The 17,492-nt window shown below is 32.8% G+C and overlaps 3 protein-coding genes across 5 annotated transcripts in view; 1 reads left to right on the forward strand and 2 right to left on the reverse strand.

The window, feature by feature from the left end:
• Window positions 1-6,228, forward strand: part of LOC125844999 (uncharacterized) — a 19,095-nt gene extending 12,867 nt beyond the window's left edge. The window contains exons 3-5 of one of the 3 annotated variants that reach the window (XM_049524369.1): window positions 1,193-1,260; window positions 2,067-2,278; window positions 4,741-6,228. In XM_049524369.1, coding sequence (XP_049380326.1) covers window positions 2,075-2,278; window positions 4,741-5,883 — 1,347 coding nt within the window. In that variant the 5' untranslated portion in view covers window positions 1,193-1,260; window positions 2,067-2,074 and the 3' untranslated portion in view covers window positions 5,884-6,228. Of the gene's footprint in view, window positions 1-1,192; window positions 1,261-1,860; window positions 1,972-2,066; window positions 2,279-4,740 lie in introns of those variants that run through there. The other 2 variants (XM_049524370.1, XM_049524368.1) reach the window with 2 other exon arrangements.
• A 110-nt stretch (window positions 6,229-6,338) lies between these two features.
• LOC125845001 (NAD(P)H-quinone oxidoreductase subunit O, chloroplastic) lies at window positions 6,339-8,088 on the reverse strand. The gene is made up of 6 exons (XM_049524373.1): window positions 7,824-8,088; window positions 7,679-7,734; window positions 7,272-7,337; window positions 7,130-7,171; window positions 6,954-7,013; window positions 6,339-6,616 (listed from the first exon to the last, which is right to left on the reverse strand). Exons 1-6 carry the CDS (start codon window positions 8,050-8,052, stop codon window positions 6,587-6,589), a joined length of 483 nt encoding a protein of 160 aa, XP_049380330.1. The 5' UTR covers window positions 8,053-8,088; the 3' UTR covers window positions 6,339-6,586.
• A 4,423-nt stretch (window positions 8,089-12,511) lies between these two features.
• Window positions 12,512-13,925, reverse strand: LOC125845000 (U-box domain-containing protein 21). The gene has a single exon (XM_049524372.1). It carries the CDS (start codon window positions 13,856-13,858, stop codon window positions 12,566-12,568), a length of 1,293 nt encoding a protein of 430 aa, XP_049380329.1. The 5' UTR covers window positions 13,859-13,925; the 3' UTR covers window positions 12,512-12,565.
• Window positions 13,926-17,492: the final 3,567 nt, after the last annotated feature.

Raw genomic sequence — 17,492 nt, forward strand, 5'->3', positions numbered from 1 at the left:
CTTCTTCTACTACTAAATCTAGTATTCTAAGTGTACTTTACTGCCGTTGAGTGGCTCGCTGACACCAGCGTTTTGGGTATCAATACACTGGTGATTGAGATCATTCTATCCTGGGAGGACATATTCCAAATCAAACCTCGGATACTAGAGGGGAATAATTTCCTTAAGGGGACACTGTGCATTCAGTGGGCTTGATCTTCTTTTTGTTTTTCCAGATTCTGGTATGTGTTACAGATTTTAGATTTGTGAATTAATTTATGTTCTTCTGTTCTTCACTGGTTCATTAAACTTTGGTAACTTTGTGTTTCTGCAAAGTTTGTTGGAATTAGTAAGATTCTTTAAACACAGATTGACAACAATTCTTCTTTAAGAAAAAATATTTCATATATTTTTTCTAATCTGTTTCTGATTCTAGTTTCTCTACTAGTTTTAATTTTCTAGTTGTGAAAATGTTCTTAAAACTTTATTGTGTCTTACCAAGTTCTTCAAAGTTTTATTCTAAGTATCTTAGGAATACAAGATGAACAACAATATTTTGTTATTGTTTGTGTTGTTCATTACTAGGAGTTTCTTATTAGTTGTAATGTACACTCCGGCTTATATTAAATTCAGGCACATCTGTTGGTGTAGTTAGCAAATTTCACCAATGCTAGTCCCCTACCTTTTCGGAAAAGCTATGTTATTGCATGAAAGAGTGTTTTGTTTGAAAAGTCGTGACTCTTCATGGAAGGATACGCTATTGAAAGGCAACCCTTTGCAAAGATAAGACTGGTCATGAATGGTGCCTTTGTTAGTCTACAAATAGGACTAACTGATTTTTTAATGAGATAATTGAGTAAGAGAGTTTGCAGTAACTTTTTTTTCTTAAATAATCGTGGTGTCTGGGCAAACTTGTGCACACCTTGACTTTTCCGCAAGGTACTTACTATGTCCCAGCAATACAAGTACCGGGTAACTTTGTCCACCCATGCTTGGATAGATGGAAAGAAATCACCTAGTTTATTTTGCCTTTGGTGAGATTTGAACATGAGGTACATATTTGAAACCTAGACCTCGTGGTTTAACCTGCTTTTTTGACCACAAAAGTGTAATGGTGGCAGTGGCCACCACTTTGCGTTCACTTGTTTGTTCATGTGTTTTCCCTGTTCACTTTTCTGACATTTCTCAGACTTGGTGTACTGACACTGTGTAGATTGTTGAGTACCAAGTTGCAGAAGTTGTGTCACGGTGGTGACCACCTCATTTCATTTTTTATAGGAGGTATGTGTCAATTGTACAGGAGCTACTCTTATTTTCTGTGCCTTGAATGCATGTACTGGATGCAAGTTCACTGAGATCCACTTTGCCTGATCAAAAATGGTGATCACCTCATATCATCTTTACGAGGTGGGGAAAACTTGATGCGACCCCCTTTCTTCGTCCTTGACGGATTCTATTTACTTTAGTTAGGTCGGTATTTGGCTGCTCACTGCTCTTAAGTCTTATGCAGCAGTCCTATCTATGAGCTAGGTGACTAGTGCTTACGTACTATTGTGTGGGATTTTTATTCTTCTTTCTAATCCATTCCATGGGGATCTTTTGTTGTTTTTTTATCTGTCTCTCTTGTTGGAACCTAAAGTGATGCTGTCTACTTGCAAAAATCTCTTATGTTTTTGGATGGGCATTAAAGTGATGCTAAGAAAGAGCATCAATCCTTAAAGTTAGTGAGTTTTCTTGGAAAATTGCAACTTTTGCTAATCTTTCGCAATACCAAGACACAAGACTGTGATATATGACTCTAGGCTTATTAGGGTCTACCTAGTAAAGTGCAATCTGCTGCTCTTTTCTTTACCTTTTTTATGTTTATTTTTTAAGAGGTTGTGCTGTATATACCTAGTGTTCTTATAGTCAAAATGCAAACTCTGGATGAGTAGGGGAAAATAATGCCTTAAAGATTGTATCTTGGGCACACCTCAAAGCTTTAATTTAATGGTTTAGTTTCTCATCTTCATTCTGTTCTTCTACAGTACCTTTGTTGTTACAGGATTACAGCGATAAACGTTTGGCATTATGTTAACAACTTGCAGGAGCTCTAATGTTCTTGTATGAAGGCAAATTTGGGAATCTCCTACATACAGGAGATTGCAGACTCACGATTGAGTGCTTGCAACAATTACCCCTAAAGTATGTGGGCACCCCCGGAAAAGAACCGAAGTGTCAGATTGATTGCATTTTCCTTGATTGCACATTTGGTCAGTCTCCATTGAAGATGCCGAGCAGGCAGTCAGCAATGCAACAGGTTCTAACACTCATTCTTGTAAAATCATGAGCTATATTTTTATCCAGAAAAAAGAACAATCATTCTTGTGAAGTCAAGAGCCATAAGCACGGCAGAATTTTTCTTCAACTGTTAATTTTGTTAAAATTGCCGAGGTAATAACTGGTGAAACCAACTGTTCCTATTGCAATCTTTGTTTGGTAAAACCTCGTTATAATTTGGTTTTACTGAATAGTAGAGAAAAACTTGTTTTACTGGAGGGAAATTAGTTGTCTGATGCTTCTTGTGTTGAGTGTTGTGTTCAATGATTTGATTCAATTCACCCTATGAAAATCAAGTCTATAAATCAAGTCCTGTCACTGGATCTAGATAGTGCATGTCCTTGCTAAATCTTACAATTCGGTATCCAACTTCACTGAAGTTCATAGGGCACATTAGTGGTGTGACCCTGAGTTTATCCCCAATGAACCAGAACAAAAGCAGCTAGATACTTAAAAATGACATGAGGAAGTTCAGGATTCTTATATACAACACTCTTTTGTTTGTATTGAAGACATGTATACTGTGCCATAGTGTGTCCTCCGAAAGGCCAACGTATTTGAAATGTTACCTGCACAAGTTGTGAAGGTTGCTGCCTTGTTGGTGAATCGCGGGTGAGTAGTGAGCTTATAGTTATCAAGTATCAATAAAGAATAGTTTACAATCTCCTTTGTTGATAAATTTAGCTCACACTCTCATTATAGGTATGGCTTACAATTGGTGAAGAAACTGAGTCGTAAGCATTCACGATGATTCTTTTTTCCTTTTAAATGAAAGGTTTATAAAATCCCTAAACCCACAACTTGGACTGCTCTCAACAGTGTTTTTTTCTTAGAGACATCAAGCACCGGTCTTGATCAGGCTGTTTAGAATTTTGCTTGGCAGAAAAAAATGTATCTTGGTCCCACTGTCTGTTTTTCTTTTTTGAGGATAGTAACACTGATCTATATATTCACAGGTAAACTACATCCAAAATATGTAGTTCCCCTTCAAAAGGTATTACAGACTAATCATATTGCCACCTATCACCTCTATTTCTTACAAATAATCTAAAACATCCAAGATATCTTCTGCTTGGACTAAATTCTGTTTACACCAAAAATAAAACAATGCTAGACAATTCATCTTGAAGCTCTGAAGTCCATTCTGCTTGTCTTCAAAACACCTATGATTTCTCTCTTTCCATACAGTCCACCATATGCATGCTGGGACAATCTTCCATCTCCCCTTTTGTTGTTGCATTACCATCACTATTCCAACTGTTGAGGACTCCTCTGATGTTCCCTGGCTTTACCCAATTTATTTTCCTCAAGCTGATGAACATCCTCCAAAGTTGTTCTGTCCATTTGCAGTGCAAGAAGAGATGACTAATTGTCTCTACTTGTTCCCACATAAGAAGCATCTTGAACATAGTTGAAATTTTCTTTTGTTCAAATTGTCATGTGTCAGTACCTTAGCCAGTAACCATATGAAGCTGTTCACTTTGTATGGGAGGTCTTCCATAACATCTTCCATGGCCAGTTTTCCTCCCTATGATTTGATCTATTCAGTTCTCTGTAAGCTGGGTTGATAGAGAAAATACCTTTCCTTTCTTTCTTCCATACTGTGGTATCCCTTTCTTCAGATAGATTGTTGAAGCTGGCCATAATGGTGTAAAAAGTTGCTACTCTTCCCACTTCCCAATTATTCAGGTTTCTCCTTAAGTTTAGGTTCCATCCTTGACCGGTCCACATCTCTGTGGCCTGTTGAAGAATACAAAGGTTGTGGAGATCTGGAAATTGATGTTGTAGTGGTGCACCCCCTATTCAGTTATCATTCCAAAAATAAATCTTTTGTCCGTTAACTACTTTGTAGTTAATTTTTCGCTTCAACAGAGGCCATAAATTTCAGATAGCTCTCCAAACTGAGCAACTGTATGGTATGGAAACCATTTGTTGTCCAGTTATCTTCCATCCCATATTTGGCAATAATGACTTCCTTCCATAGCATGTTAACCACTGTCAGTTTTTCTATTAAGGTTTGTTCAAATAATTGGTATCTTGCCATACCATTGTTGAAGATCCATGCTTAACTGGACAGAGTATTGGGATGAGAAAGGACGTCTTTGGAATGGACACCATTTTGGAAGGAATTAAAATGGAAAGATGTACATTCAAGCCGGAGATACAGAATAGTTGGGCTTATCAAAGTTCCACTGGGTTCAAATCAATTGCTAGAGAAAAGCTCGCCTTAACCATCTACTAATTCTTACTATACTCAAGTTTCTTGCTCTATTATCATGCTTATCAAATACAACAATAGCTTTAGCCCCTAAATGAATCGTTCTTCTTTAGTCTACAGTCTTTAACGCTTATTCTATGAGTCATAGGACCTTTCGTTTTTCTTTCACTTGTTTGATTGATAAATATATTTAACATCACTAAATTGTTTTTCCAAACAAACAGATCATCAATTGCATATGGAAGCACCCTCAAGCTCCTACAGTCTATCTGACATGTGATCTTCTTGGCCACGAGGATATACTTATGCATGTTTCACAGACATTTGGTTGCAAGATATATGTCGATAAAGCTAAAACTCCAGAATGCTTTCAGGCTTTGGAACTAATGGTGCCTGAAATCCTGTCTGAAGACACATCTTCTCGTTTTCAACTGTTTGATGGGTTTCCAAAACTGTACCAAAGAGCAGAAGCCAAGATTGCACAGGCTCGGTCTGATTCTCAGCATGAGCCTCTAATTATTCGAGCATCAGCACAGTGGTATGCATGTGATGATGGTAGTTCAGATATTGAAAGTCAGAAGAAGGGAAGATGTGATCAACCAGTGAGAGATATTTTTGGTGTCTGGCACATTTGTTACTCCATACACTCATCAAAGGAAGAACTGGAGTGGGCTTTGCAACTTCTTGCACCTAGGTGGGTCATCTCTACAACACCTAGTTGTAAGGCTCTGGAGATGGACTATGTGAAGCGTCTTTTTAATCAACATCGGAATTTTAATGACCCTTTCTGGCAACTTTTGGGGTTCAGTATGGACGTGGAATCTGAAGTTGATGTAGAAACAGCTCCAGATGTAGTTGAGGTTTCTAGCTCACCTTTAGCCAAGAGCAATGCTCAAGATTATGCAGAAAACTCCCAGTCGACGACATCATCTTTTAGCATTTGTAGGCAGTCAAATCCGTCTCCTCCAAGCAAAACAGCCGCCCCAGTAACATTATTTGGTAGGGCGAGGCTTGGGCTCAATGGTTCTTATTTCAAACATGAAGGAAAGGAGCCTATACTTCCAGATGAAAATGCTGTAATCAGATGTTCCGACGAGTTAGAGGTTATTTCACTTAAGAAGGATGAAGTTGTGGTGGAAGCTGGTAAGACATTGGCAGTAAGTGAAAGTTTAGACATCAGGACTAAAGAGAGCTTGATGCACACAGAAACAGAGAATTGTATTTTTGAGTCAGCGGTTGGATTGTCAAACAGTTATAACCCAAGTTTGAGAAAATTATACCGGTCTATGCATGTGCCAGTGCCTCGACCCCTTCCTTCGTTGACAGAGCTTATGAATGCTACTAAGCGTGCTAGGAGAAGGCTGTAAGTTCTGCTTTTTCCTGGCATCGTTTCTTCATTAATTTCTTCATTCCATTCTCCACCCTCATCGCTTTCAGATATTGATACCAAGTACAGCATTGTTTACAGAAAAAAATACAGATAACTTAATACTCCATACACCTGCTCTTCACCTTCCCTTTTGACAGGCTGCTGTACACTGAGACTTTCCAGTTACCTGCCTACTGTATATTGTGTGTACACTATAATTTTATGAAAAAATAATGGTACATTGAAACATACATTTCGATATTCATTTATAAACCGACTCCATTCTATTCAATGTGGAAGGTATTTTGTGTTAAACTAATATCATATTTCAGTTCTAGCCTCCTCAGACCCCACTTTTGGGATTACATTGGAGATTGTGATTGTTTGTTTATATTTCAGTAGAACGTCTTTTAATTGTTGCTGGAATGTCTCTTTTACCTACTGAATAGTCCATTTTGAATCAGTTACCTTTTGGATAGTCATATTATGCTTGTAAGAGTCAATTTGACTATTATTTAGTGTCAACTGAGAAGTTGATTGAGTGATCTTTAAGGATAAATAATATATTTAGCAATAAGTAAATTCTGGATGTGTGTCCATCTCATCTCTCTTCATCTTCAATGAGCAGTGGTCAATCTGATGCTCCACTTTGATGTACTCTTGTCTGGCATGTACTGGTCTGAAACTGTGGACTCGCGCCACTATATTCTCTCGTAATCCAGCTTATCAGACTGCAAATTTTGGATTTGGTTAGGGAATGTGTGATTACATAACAAACCACTTACTTTTTAGCAAGGTGGAAATTGTATTTGACACTTGGGCCTAACTCAAGACAGGAGGATTGCTCAAGTTCATATAAGCAAACCACCAGTCCATTCCCTAACCAATGTGGGACTCTTAACCCCCACTCTAACATAGTTAATTGTTATGAATTCGTCAAAAATAATTTCATCAGAGATTCTCATTTGAAGTGCAAGGAGGTTTGTTAATAGTGTACCATATAAGGTACTCATGAAATGATGCAAATTGCTGTTATAGTATTTTGAATGATTTCAAAAGGCTAATTACCTTAATTAGCATCTCTGTTGGAAGCCAAGCTGGTGCAGTTGGTATTCCAATCCATCCAATCTGCAGCATAGGTAAAGTTTCAACTTTGATCTCTTTAAGGTTATATATTCAGTGAAATTTATGTTTCGAGATGTGTTCTGATATAATAAATTGAATTTCGAAAAATATATACTTACAAGTGCATATTCTCCTGTCTCGAATATGCGAATATCCAGTACCTAAACAGATATATGATTAGTTTATTTTATAAATAAAATGTTGTTCCAAATTGTGTTTTTTTCCCTTAACATGATTCATAGAAAAATAACAAAATGATACCTCACCACGGTCTTCATATATGTAGTCTAGGCCTTTGTAATAAGGTGGATGATCAACAGACAAATACTGAAGAAATTTATATAAAAATAAACTGTCAAATTCCAGTGCAAGGGTGTCCACAACTTCCAATTCAGATTATATTTTTAATTTTTTTAAAATTATCATAAGCATGTAGAGGGTACAATGCTGATTGGTAAACAATTATAGTATATATATGTTTATAACAAATTAATGAATATAACATGTGTCTTTCGTATACACATTTATCACTCAACTATAATTAAATGATATGCATTCTCATACCACTCCAGTGAAGTCCCACTAAAGGGGTCTGAGGAGGTAGAGTATACGTAGACTTTACCAGTACCCCGTGAAGGCACAGTATAAGTAGAAAAAAAAATACTCACATTGATGCTATTCAGATACTTCTCCTTTTCCACCCTGACTATCTGGCCTTTCTTCACTACCAACCAAAACAAAAAAAAGAAGAAGAAAACTTGTATAAAAAAATTAGTGAAATTTGAGACATTTTCATGAAATAGTATTACTCACTAGAATAAACAGGTTTTTTAGGCTTTGATGCAGTGGCTGTTGTACTAGAAGAAGTTGCTGCTGCTGCTGCTTGTTGAGATTTTGGCTTTTCATTATTTTCGTTTGGTTCAGATGAATTATTTTCTGCTTTAATAATAAAAGGGCTATAATTAATTCTACTTTTTCTGGTTTGTGAGAAAGATGAAGAATATATGAAGGAGGTGTGTGAAAATGCAGCAGAGAAAGCCATCTCTATAGATTTTTTTCTTTTTCTTTTTGGAGATACAATTAGTTTTAGTTGTGGCCAATATAAGTAGATAAGGGCATGTCCTTTTTTCCCCTTCTTCAACGGCCAGATTTAAAAATAACAAATATTAGTCTGCTAATAAATGGGAAGGATTTCGAGTTTGAATACTGAAAATAGAATTATTTTTTGGTAGAAGCTATTTATACCTTGGTGGGTTTATCTTACATGAATTTAGATTAGTAGAATTAAGGTGAGATTAAAGCAAGTAAAATATTTGATCGATTGGCAAAAATAATTATATTTATTAGTAAAATATATATAAGTATATACATTATTAATTTATTATGTATCAGAAATATATTTTATACATTAATATATAAAATATATATAATTTTGCCTATTATTTTGATCGACGACTATTTATGTCAATTTTTCGATAATAATTCTATACACGCTATAATATACTACTATCAAATGTATGAGTAAAAAATATTTATAAGGTTATGGTTCATGAGAAGTGAAATTGCTAACGTAAAAAAGTAAATTAAAGCAGATTACTTGTAATAATACGAAAAAATGTAATACTCAATCAAATTCAATAACTTTTAATTAAATAACGTATTTAGGTAAAGAAGTTCATTAATATAATTATGAACATATCAAATGTAAAATTTAATTATTAGCTCTTAGAAGTTGTTATTCTAGAATTTAGAATTATACCATTCAAATTTTGGATCCATCTTTAATGTAAATGTCCTTATACGCTACTGGTCTATGTAAGTTAATTTATATTTTCGTAGCATAATATCCCACAAGTGACACCGAAATAACAAACTACACAAGACAATCGATCATCCACACTTTGCCCATTATTGTTTGTTGGAATCAATCTATGGAAATATAGGAGCATATGGTTCTAAAATCTTGACATACTATTCTCACAAAATGACTTTCAGCCTTAAATTTTCTTAGTATAAGAAAGATTAACTCAGCAATATGAATAGTAATAACAAAACATACATGCATAGTGTAATCCCGCAAAGTGGAGGTCTGGGGAAGGCAGAAAATACGCAAACCTTACCCCTACCTTGGAGGTAAAGGATTACAACTCCTGATAAGTGCAATCTTAACCTTGACTACTTAGATGGAAGTAGTCAAGTAGAAGGCCAAGGAGAGATGATGAGTTGTTAGACTCAAGGAAGTGCTTAACAAATGTAACAAAGTGGTACATGCAAACAACAAAAAAATGTGAGTACTATCCCTTGTTAAACATCTTTTCCTACAACTACAAAAATATTCACGGTAGAATTGGCTTATTCAAGTGGGGTCTGGGGAGGGTAGAGTGTACACAGACCTTATCACTACCTCAGCTGTTTCCAAAAGATCCTCAGTTCAAGTGCATCAAACTCAAATAAAAGAAGAAGAAAACAATGCATGAAGTAATGAAGAAAGCACAAAAGTTAATAAGAAAAGCAGTGTACAGTCGACAAAAAAGAAGCAATAACAGCAGTGGTAATCAAAACACAATAAACAACATATGACGACGATAGATAACAAAATCAAGAACTACAAGTGTACGATAGACACTAACAAGCCTAAATCATCGCAATTGTGTGGCATAGTGAGGAAATTTTCTAGTGATATTATTATGACATGCAGTCCCAGCAGGCCATGGAACAAACAATAGGGTATAAAGGGTTTCTTGAACGTATAAGATACATTTGGGTGGAAGCTGTCAAGGCTACTCTTTACTTATTGTGAATGTATTTAAGAAACTTGCAAAACCTTTTGGGCACTAAGAACCTATTACCAAAATTACATGAGGATTGAACCGGTTCATTTCTTACTTACAAGTACTTAAGTGGTTTAAATTTTAAAGGAAAATGTGGTTTTTTTTCCCTCACTTAATAAGATAGAAATATGTTGATATATATCGTCTTCTTCCACTAATACTTGTTTGATATTCCATTACAGAAAAAGAAATACTAATTGTTTGATATTCATGATAACATGAAGTAACAAGGAAATGCTCCATAATAAACGAAATACAAATTGTTGAATAATTTGTAAAACCAACATGGAATCAGGTGGGGGTTCGTGGGTTCGGACGAATCCACTAGCTTTTTCGTAGACCCATGTATTAAAAAATTAAATAAATATATGTATAATAACTTGTGAATCCCCAAATAAAATTGATTTAGCACCCCCAAACTCCTGATCTTGGCTCCGCCTCTGCATGAAATACAAGACTCTATATTGCCCCATCGAAGTGTTCAAGGTTGGTTTCGAAACCAAAAGATCATGAACTTATTAAACACTTAGAAAAACCTATTCACGTGACTTAAAAAGAGCATGATCCATGTAAATCAATCCACATTTTTCAGTCACCTGCATTTCTTTCAAATGATTTTCTTGAGCTGAGGGCCCATCCAAAATAGTATTTACAGATAAAGTCTACGTACATCCCACCTTCTCCTCAAATCTCACTTGTGAAACTATATATATTGAGTATATTATTGTTGTTGTTTGAGCGCGTATATGCTTCTTAATTCTTCATTTCGAACTTCTACTCCCATGGTCACACCAATATTTTGACTAATGAGACTTTACCTATTATTATAAATTAGATCCATATTACAATGATTATAATAGACTCTCCATAGTTCAATCTATTACAACGCAAGAGTGAAAAGGATTCATGTATGTTTACTAGAAACTTGTCGTTGAAAATTTTAAAGCATTAATTGTGGCGCTCATCAAGTTAGAACAATCAAATAATACCTTTTTTATGACGTTTTCCGTTAAATTCATGTGCTCAATTAAAAAAATATATGAAATAGTTTCAGTTCCATTAAATTTATATTCTCAATTAAAACAATCAAAATGCATAAGAAGAAGGCTGGTAATAGGTACGTTGTAGTATTTGAACGTTGACCGTTGAATAATTGAAGAAAATAATTACGTCTGTAGGTAGCTAACATTTTTGGAAATAGTTTTATTTTATTTGAATATATTTTTGGAAAAATGTGTTTATACTCATTGGGTAAAGATCTTTTTATCTCTTTAATGTAATTTAACGATTACATTTATTATTAGTTGCCAATTAATATTCAAAATTCGTGTCCAAATTATTCTATTATTTCTCTAAACTTTAATAGAAAAAACGTCTTCCATTTTAAAGATAAAATAAATTCGAGACGATCTTGATTGGTTCTACTTTTTTACATGACAATATAAATTGACATGGAAGGACAATGTATTAAAGAAATATCATAGAAAATACTATATAATATAGTATACACCAATCATTCTAATTGTAACTTGAAAAAACAATATGTCAAAAAAAATAATCTTTCAAATTAAATATAAGTATCTAATCCCTGTAATTATTTGTTAAATATACAGTATCAAGACTAAGTTATTAATTAATACTCATTATTATATTGTTACCATTATTTGAAAAGGACTCGTTAACGTTACGATTGCACCTAAATCATCGTTTGTTCTCTTTTTTTTCTTTTGAAATTTTTAGACCTTTTTAGGACTTTAAGAGTAGGCAAAAAGGCAAATTACAATTTAAAAAATTATGCATATTTAATTATTTTAGACTTTTTAGCATACAATTTTTAAATTTTCAAATATTTCTCAGTTCACATTATGATCTACCTAAACAAAATACTCATCCATTAATGGTGAAACAATATCAAAGATAATAATACTCCCTCTGTCCCAATTTATGTGGCACTTTTCATTTTTTTGAGAGTCAAACAGTTTAAGTTTGATCGGGAATTTGCGCATGAAATCTTAAATTTTTTTGAAATGAAATTTATATATTTGTAAACTACGTAAAAAGTACTATAAGTCAAAACAATTGATAGTTCAAAATGTTTAAAAGATCAATGAAAAATTTACGATCAAAGCTAGATTTGTTTGAATCTCGAAATTTGAAAAGTACCACATAAAATGAGGCGGTGGGGGTAGTAAAGTTATACGATAAGACAAATATGAAAAAAATGGAAAATATTTTTTATAGATCAGTNCCCCCCCCCCCCCCCCCCCTCTCCAAAATCATCTTCTACTATTTAAGAAGTTTTTATGAAAAAGTAGGTAAAAGTAAAATATTAGGAGCGGTTTGTCCATAAAAGTTATTTACTTTCTTTTTTTTTTTGAAAATTTCAATCAAATATAAGGAGTCGTTTGGCCATGAGTTATTTACTTTCTTTTTTTGTTGAAAATTTCAATCAAACATAAGGAATTGTTTGGCAATGAAAAAAATGGGTAAAAGCAAATATAAAGATCAATGATCACAAATTTCAATCAAATATATTTCTACATGGTTAACCGCTTTTTTCTATATCTATACACAGTAATTTCCTACGTATTACAAAAAATGTGTTTCTATCTATGTTGCTCAGATTCTCCAAAACTATCACTAATAATGTTATTACTGAGAATGTATCAAATCTTCCAAAAGTAAGACAACATTTATCACGATACGAACCACCTAAATTTTATTTCAATATGACTTCTTGAGATACTTGAAAGTTGATCCATCAAAGCAATCCACTCTATCTTTGTAAAGATTCATCAATTTCAACAATTCAGTAGCTTTTTCCTTAGTTTTTTCACCACATCCAACTTGTAAAACCACCAATAATTTTTGAAATACACCTAATTCCAATGCCTCAATTACTGAATTATTCTCATTATTTCCACTTTTGCAAAGTTTCCATAAAATTGAAATTGAACATTCTGTTGCCATTTCTGTAACTCTCACTATTTTTTTGGCTATTATTGCCATAGTCAATCCATGTTCATAAGCCTTTTGTTTCCCTTCTTCAAAATTGCAAAAAATGTCCAAAATAGCCAATCCCTTCTCTATTATGCTCTTTTCACAATCCACAAGCATTTCAAGAACCAAACAAACTAACCCCATGTTTACAAATTTGGACACAAATTTCTTGTTATTTTCACTTGATGTATATGAAATAATAGAGTAAATTACCGTTAACGACGCTTTCGTCGTGGAGGGGCAAATTGGTACTTTCACCATTTGGTACAAAGATTCAACCAAATCTTCGATATCTATTAAGACATCTGTGCAACTTTGGTCATAATAGAGCAATTCTTTCATCACTATAACTGCATTTTGTCTTGCTGATAAATCTTCACCTTTCATGAACCTTGCCATGCAACGTAATGACGTCGATGACACGAGTTTCGATATCCCCTCTTGTCCAATAGGAAACATCCACGTCATCCCAGATAGCAAGTCCTTCAAGAGTTCATCCTGAATTCCCATAGAGAAAATCTCGAAACATGTTGCAAAAACATAACCTACCCCACATTCCACTATGCATTTCTTGTTTCTCTCACTCTCCTTAGCTAAAATCCTGACTTGTCCCACTAACTCCCTACATTTCTTCTCGTTTCCTTGTTGAGCTTCAATCATTAGCCTCGAGCAAATCTCCGTTACTTGAGACGAATCGATTGGAATTCTAGGAGTTGAAACTCTTTCAATGCCATAATTTTTATTCTCCACACACCAATCTTGAATCATTTTCCTTATGGTATGGTTTGGTATGATATCGAAATTTCTCAAGGGTTGATTCGTCACGGGGCACGTTGAATTCTGTGCCTCGATCCATTTTTCGATGTTTTCACGATCATATGAAATTCCAGTACATAATGTGACTGGATCTTTCATTAAATCAAGAGAAATTGGACAAAGAAAATGAGATGGAATTGTAAGTTCTTTACAAGAGTTCAATTTCGTAACCTTCTTTTTACGTCTCCACGAAAAAATCATCGTGACTATAAACTTGTAACGAAAAATATGAACAAAAAAAAGTTATTTGAGAGAATTATAAGTTTTCTTTTTTTTCTTTGGTACAAAATTTTGATGTGTTTTTTTTTTTACTACTTCTTGTTATGAAGGGCTATATATATATATATGGGAAAAAGGAATTTGTTTATTTTTTGGTAAAAGAAACAGTCAAAATTGATTAGAAGAAGGTTTTATTTTGAACGTTGAACGTTGAATATTTGAAGAAGCAAATTAAATGTATATTTATGTTCACAGCTAACATATTTAGAAATTGTTTTTTTTTTTTTTGAATATTTATTTTTAATAAAATAGGAAAAATTGTATAAAGACGGCAAAATGGGTTGACCCGATGACCAAGTCGTTAGTCAATACAAGTCGGTGAGTCGTGTCTGACCTGTCAAAGGCTGGAATTTTTTTAATTTTTTTTTTTTTGTATTTCAAATAAGGACAGGATATTAATTAATTCCTTCTTTTTTTTCTTTTTATTAGTGACTTTTTATTTGGCATAATACATAAATATGTTATTTTAGTTTGTTAAAAAAAGAATGATGTATTTCTATATTTAGTAACAATTTAACTTTAAAATGCTCATTTCACTCTTAATTAAAATGATTTATAGTCACACAAACATTTACTAACTATTTAAAACTACAAGTTTCAAAAGTCTTTCTTTCTTAAATTTTGTGTCAAATCAAACTAACACATATAAATTGGGATAGAGGAGTATTTAATTTTCTCTAACTGGCTTCAATTTTGAATGTGTACAAATAAATATTTAAACTTGACGAACGCCGTGTTGTGTAGGATGTCGCGTCGGATGTAAACTGTCACGTAAGATGTCAAGTAGGATGTGTGTGTCTGTCTACTTATTTATCTTTATACAAATTTAAATGTCTATTTGTGTATATTCAAACTTAGAGAACATAAATATAATTAAGATCGAGTTAAAAAAAACACGTTCATATATTATTATTTAATCTCTTTTAATTTTTGTGTTGAATGAAATTGAGATTGGTCTCTCGTTAGATCACAATTGGAGAAATTCAAGTCTTGCTTGGAGTTGAAAGTGTCCTTTTTAAAATAGAAAAAAAAAAATAGGAGCTTATTTTTAAAAGAATTAACGTATTTAATCAAGTTTTTAGGAGGGAAAATGATTTTGAACCGTGATGAACGTTGTTATTTAATTGAAAAAGTAAAAAACTTTTTTAGAACTTTTGAAATATTGTTAAGTACAAATTATTCATCTAAAATTAATGAAATTATTTTTCAGATTAATTACCTAAATAAGAATTGCTATTTTCAAAAGAAGACTTTTAGATTTTGATAGCTTGGTCAAACGGGTTATTAGTTCAACTTGTTTGACACGATTATTGTTGATGCCACAAATAAATTATACTTATGGTACTCTTGATGTAATATTTTAATGTATAGAGGTTATTTTATGAAATCAATATAAGGGGATATGAAAACCGATATTAGCATATTACATCATACAATTATTATTTTTATTTTGACTTTTGTGATAAAGTAGTGTATAACCCAAACACATGTGTTCAATAAAATAAAGTGTTCTTTGTCCATTTTATATAGGGAAAAAATTGTCTTTAAATTATTTGGAGGATAATATTACCTCAAATATAAGGTAGTAGTGCAAACTTTTAACATAATACCTAGCTAACTAAATGAATTAATAATTATTAAATTCCAAAACTCACAAATAAAGGAGTAGAAAATGTATTTTTCAATTAATTGAAGATTAGATATTCTTAGAGAAATTAGGGGTGTTCATAGTTCAATTTAGATCAATTTTTCTTATAACCAAAATTAAATCAATTTGGTCGTTTTAAATTTCTAAAAACAAACCAAATTAATTAAAATAAAAATCACCGGTTTGATTCGATTTTTCAATTGATAACTAGCTAATGATGATTTGATAATGGCAAACTAACGAATACACGAGACAAGTATTTCACATGAACATTATGAATCAACAAGTTTTCATCTACTATCACAAAATGAATGTATCTGAATTTTCAATTATTTTGAAACTTTAGCATGTTTAAGTTGCATAAGGATAGAGATAATATACAGAAATAATATCCAATTTTAAATAGAATGATCAATCCTTCAAAAATCAAAGGGCTTGAAGATTAGATGGATATGTTAACAAAATAAATAACTTTATCGGAATGAGCGGAAAAAAAAAGTCAAACTTTTTTTAATTTTGAGATCAGAAAAAAATTGATTGATCGGGATCAAAGATGACTGTCTAGTGGCGATGAGCCATCAGACCCAATTGAGGGTTAATTTTGATGTTTGGAAACTTCCATAACAATCAACTGGAATTTATGTGGCGTTCAAAAGGGAAGATGTATTAACCATTATATTTTGATTGATCTATTTTTTCCCTTATATTTATCGCAAGGTCGGTAAATTCATTAGCAATGGATTAAGATAACATAATGACAAGAGAGAGTTGCTCAGATGATAAGTACTTTTATTTTTAGTTCTAAAATTGTGAGTTTGAATCACTGAAAAAGCGAAAAGGTAAAAGTGAGTCGGATGAATTCATGTATATTGATTTTCAATTTTTTTCTTTTTCTTTTAGGGAGAAGCTAATAAAATCCTAGCAGGCCAAATGTAAACATCTCTTTTTTGGTTTTTTTTTCTTAAATTATTTTCTGAATTTATTAACATCTCTTTCTAATTATTATTTTTTTGAAAAATTGTATAAAATAGCAAACTATTAATTCAAATTAAATGTTATAACCATAGTTTGATTTAATTGTAATCCGTAGCAAACGGTTGTCATTCGCCTCTCTCCCTAGGTTTCTCGCTTGCCAGTCTCTCCCTCGCCTCTCTCGCTTTTATACAAACACAAATGTATAAAATGCATTTGTGTTTGTATAAAGCGAGAGAAAATTGTATATACAAATACATATATTTTCATTGTATACACTTATAATTATACAAATACAAATCTTTAAATTTCCCTGCTCAGTTCTCTTTTGTCTTTCTCTCTTTCTCGCTTTATACAAACATAGATTATACAAATTACAATGTATAATTTGTGTTGTATAAAGAGAGAGAGATTTGATATACAAATGTTTTATTTCGATTCAATTGTATACAAATTCAAATTTTATGCAGATATACAAACACATAAAATTGAATTGAGAGGTTGCCATCGATTTATACAAACGAGAGGCTGTCAGCGATCTATACAATTGGCCTGCCAGCGAAATTATACAAATCTAAAGCTCCCGCCAGCGAGTTATACAATCTGATGCTCCATAGCAAACATATGTTTGCTATGAAGCGCAATTATGCAAGCTATAATTATAGCATACAAATATGATTTTTATGTTTGTTATATGTGAAAGTTGCTCTTTTTCTTTTGGGGAAGTTTTTATCATGTGTCTAATATTTATATTCCCGCCAAATGTAATCCATTCAGGAATAGTGCTCCCTACTAAAAAAATAATATTCCTCCTTTTAAGTTATTTCTTGAATGTAAAAAAATATATACATTAGAATTACTCAATATTGATTCGAAGTCTACTTTTCTTAATTTAGCAATTATGTTTATGAAAGCATATATTTTGAGTGAATAGTA

This window comes from Solanum stenotomum, chromosome 11, assembly GCF_019186545.1.
Source record: "Solanum stenotomum isolate F172 chromosome 11, ASM1918654v1, whole genome shotgun sequence".
Classification (NCBI taxonomy): Eukaryota; Viridiplantae; Streptophyta; class Magnoliopsida; order Solanales; family Solanaceae; genus Solanum; species Solanum stenotomum.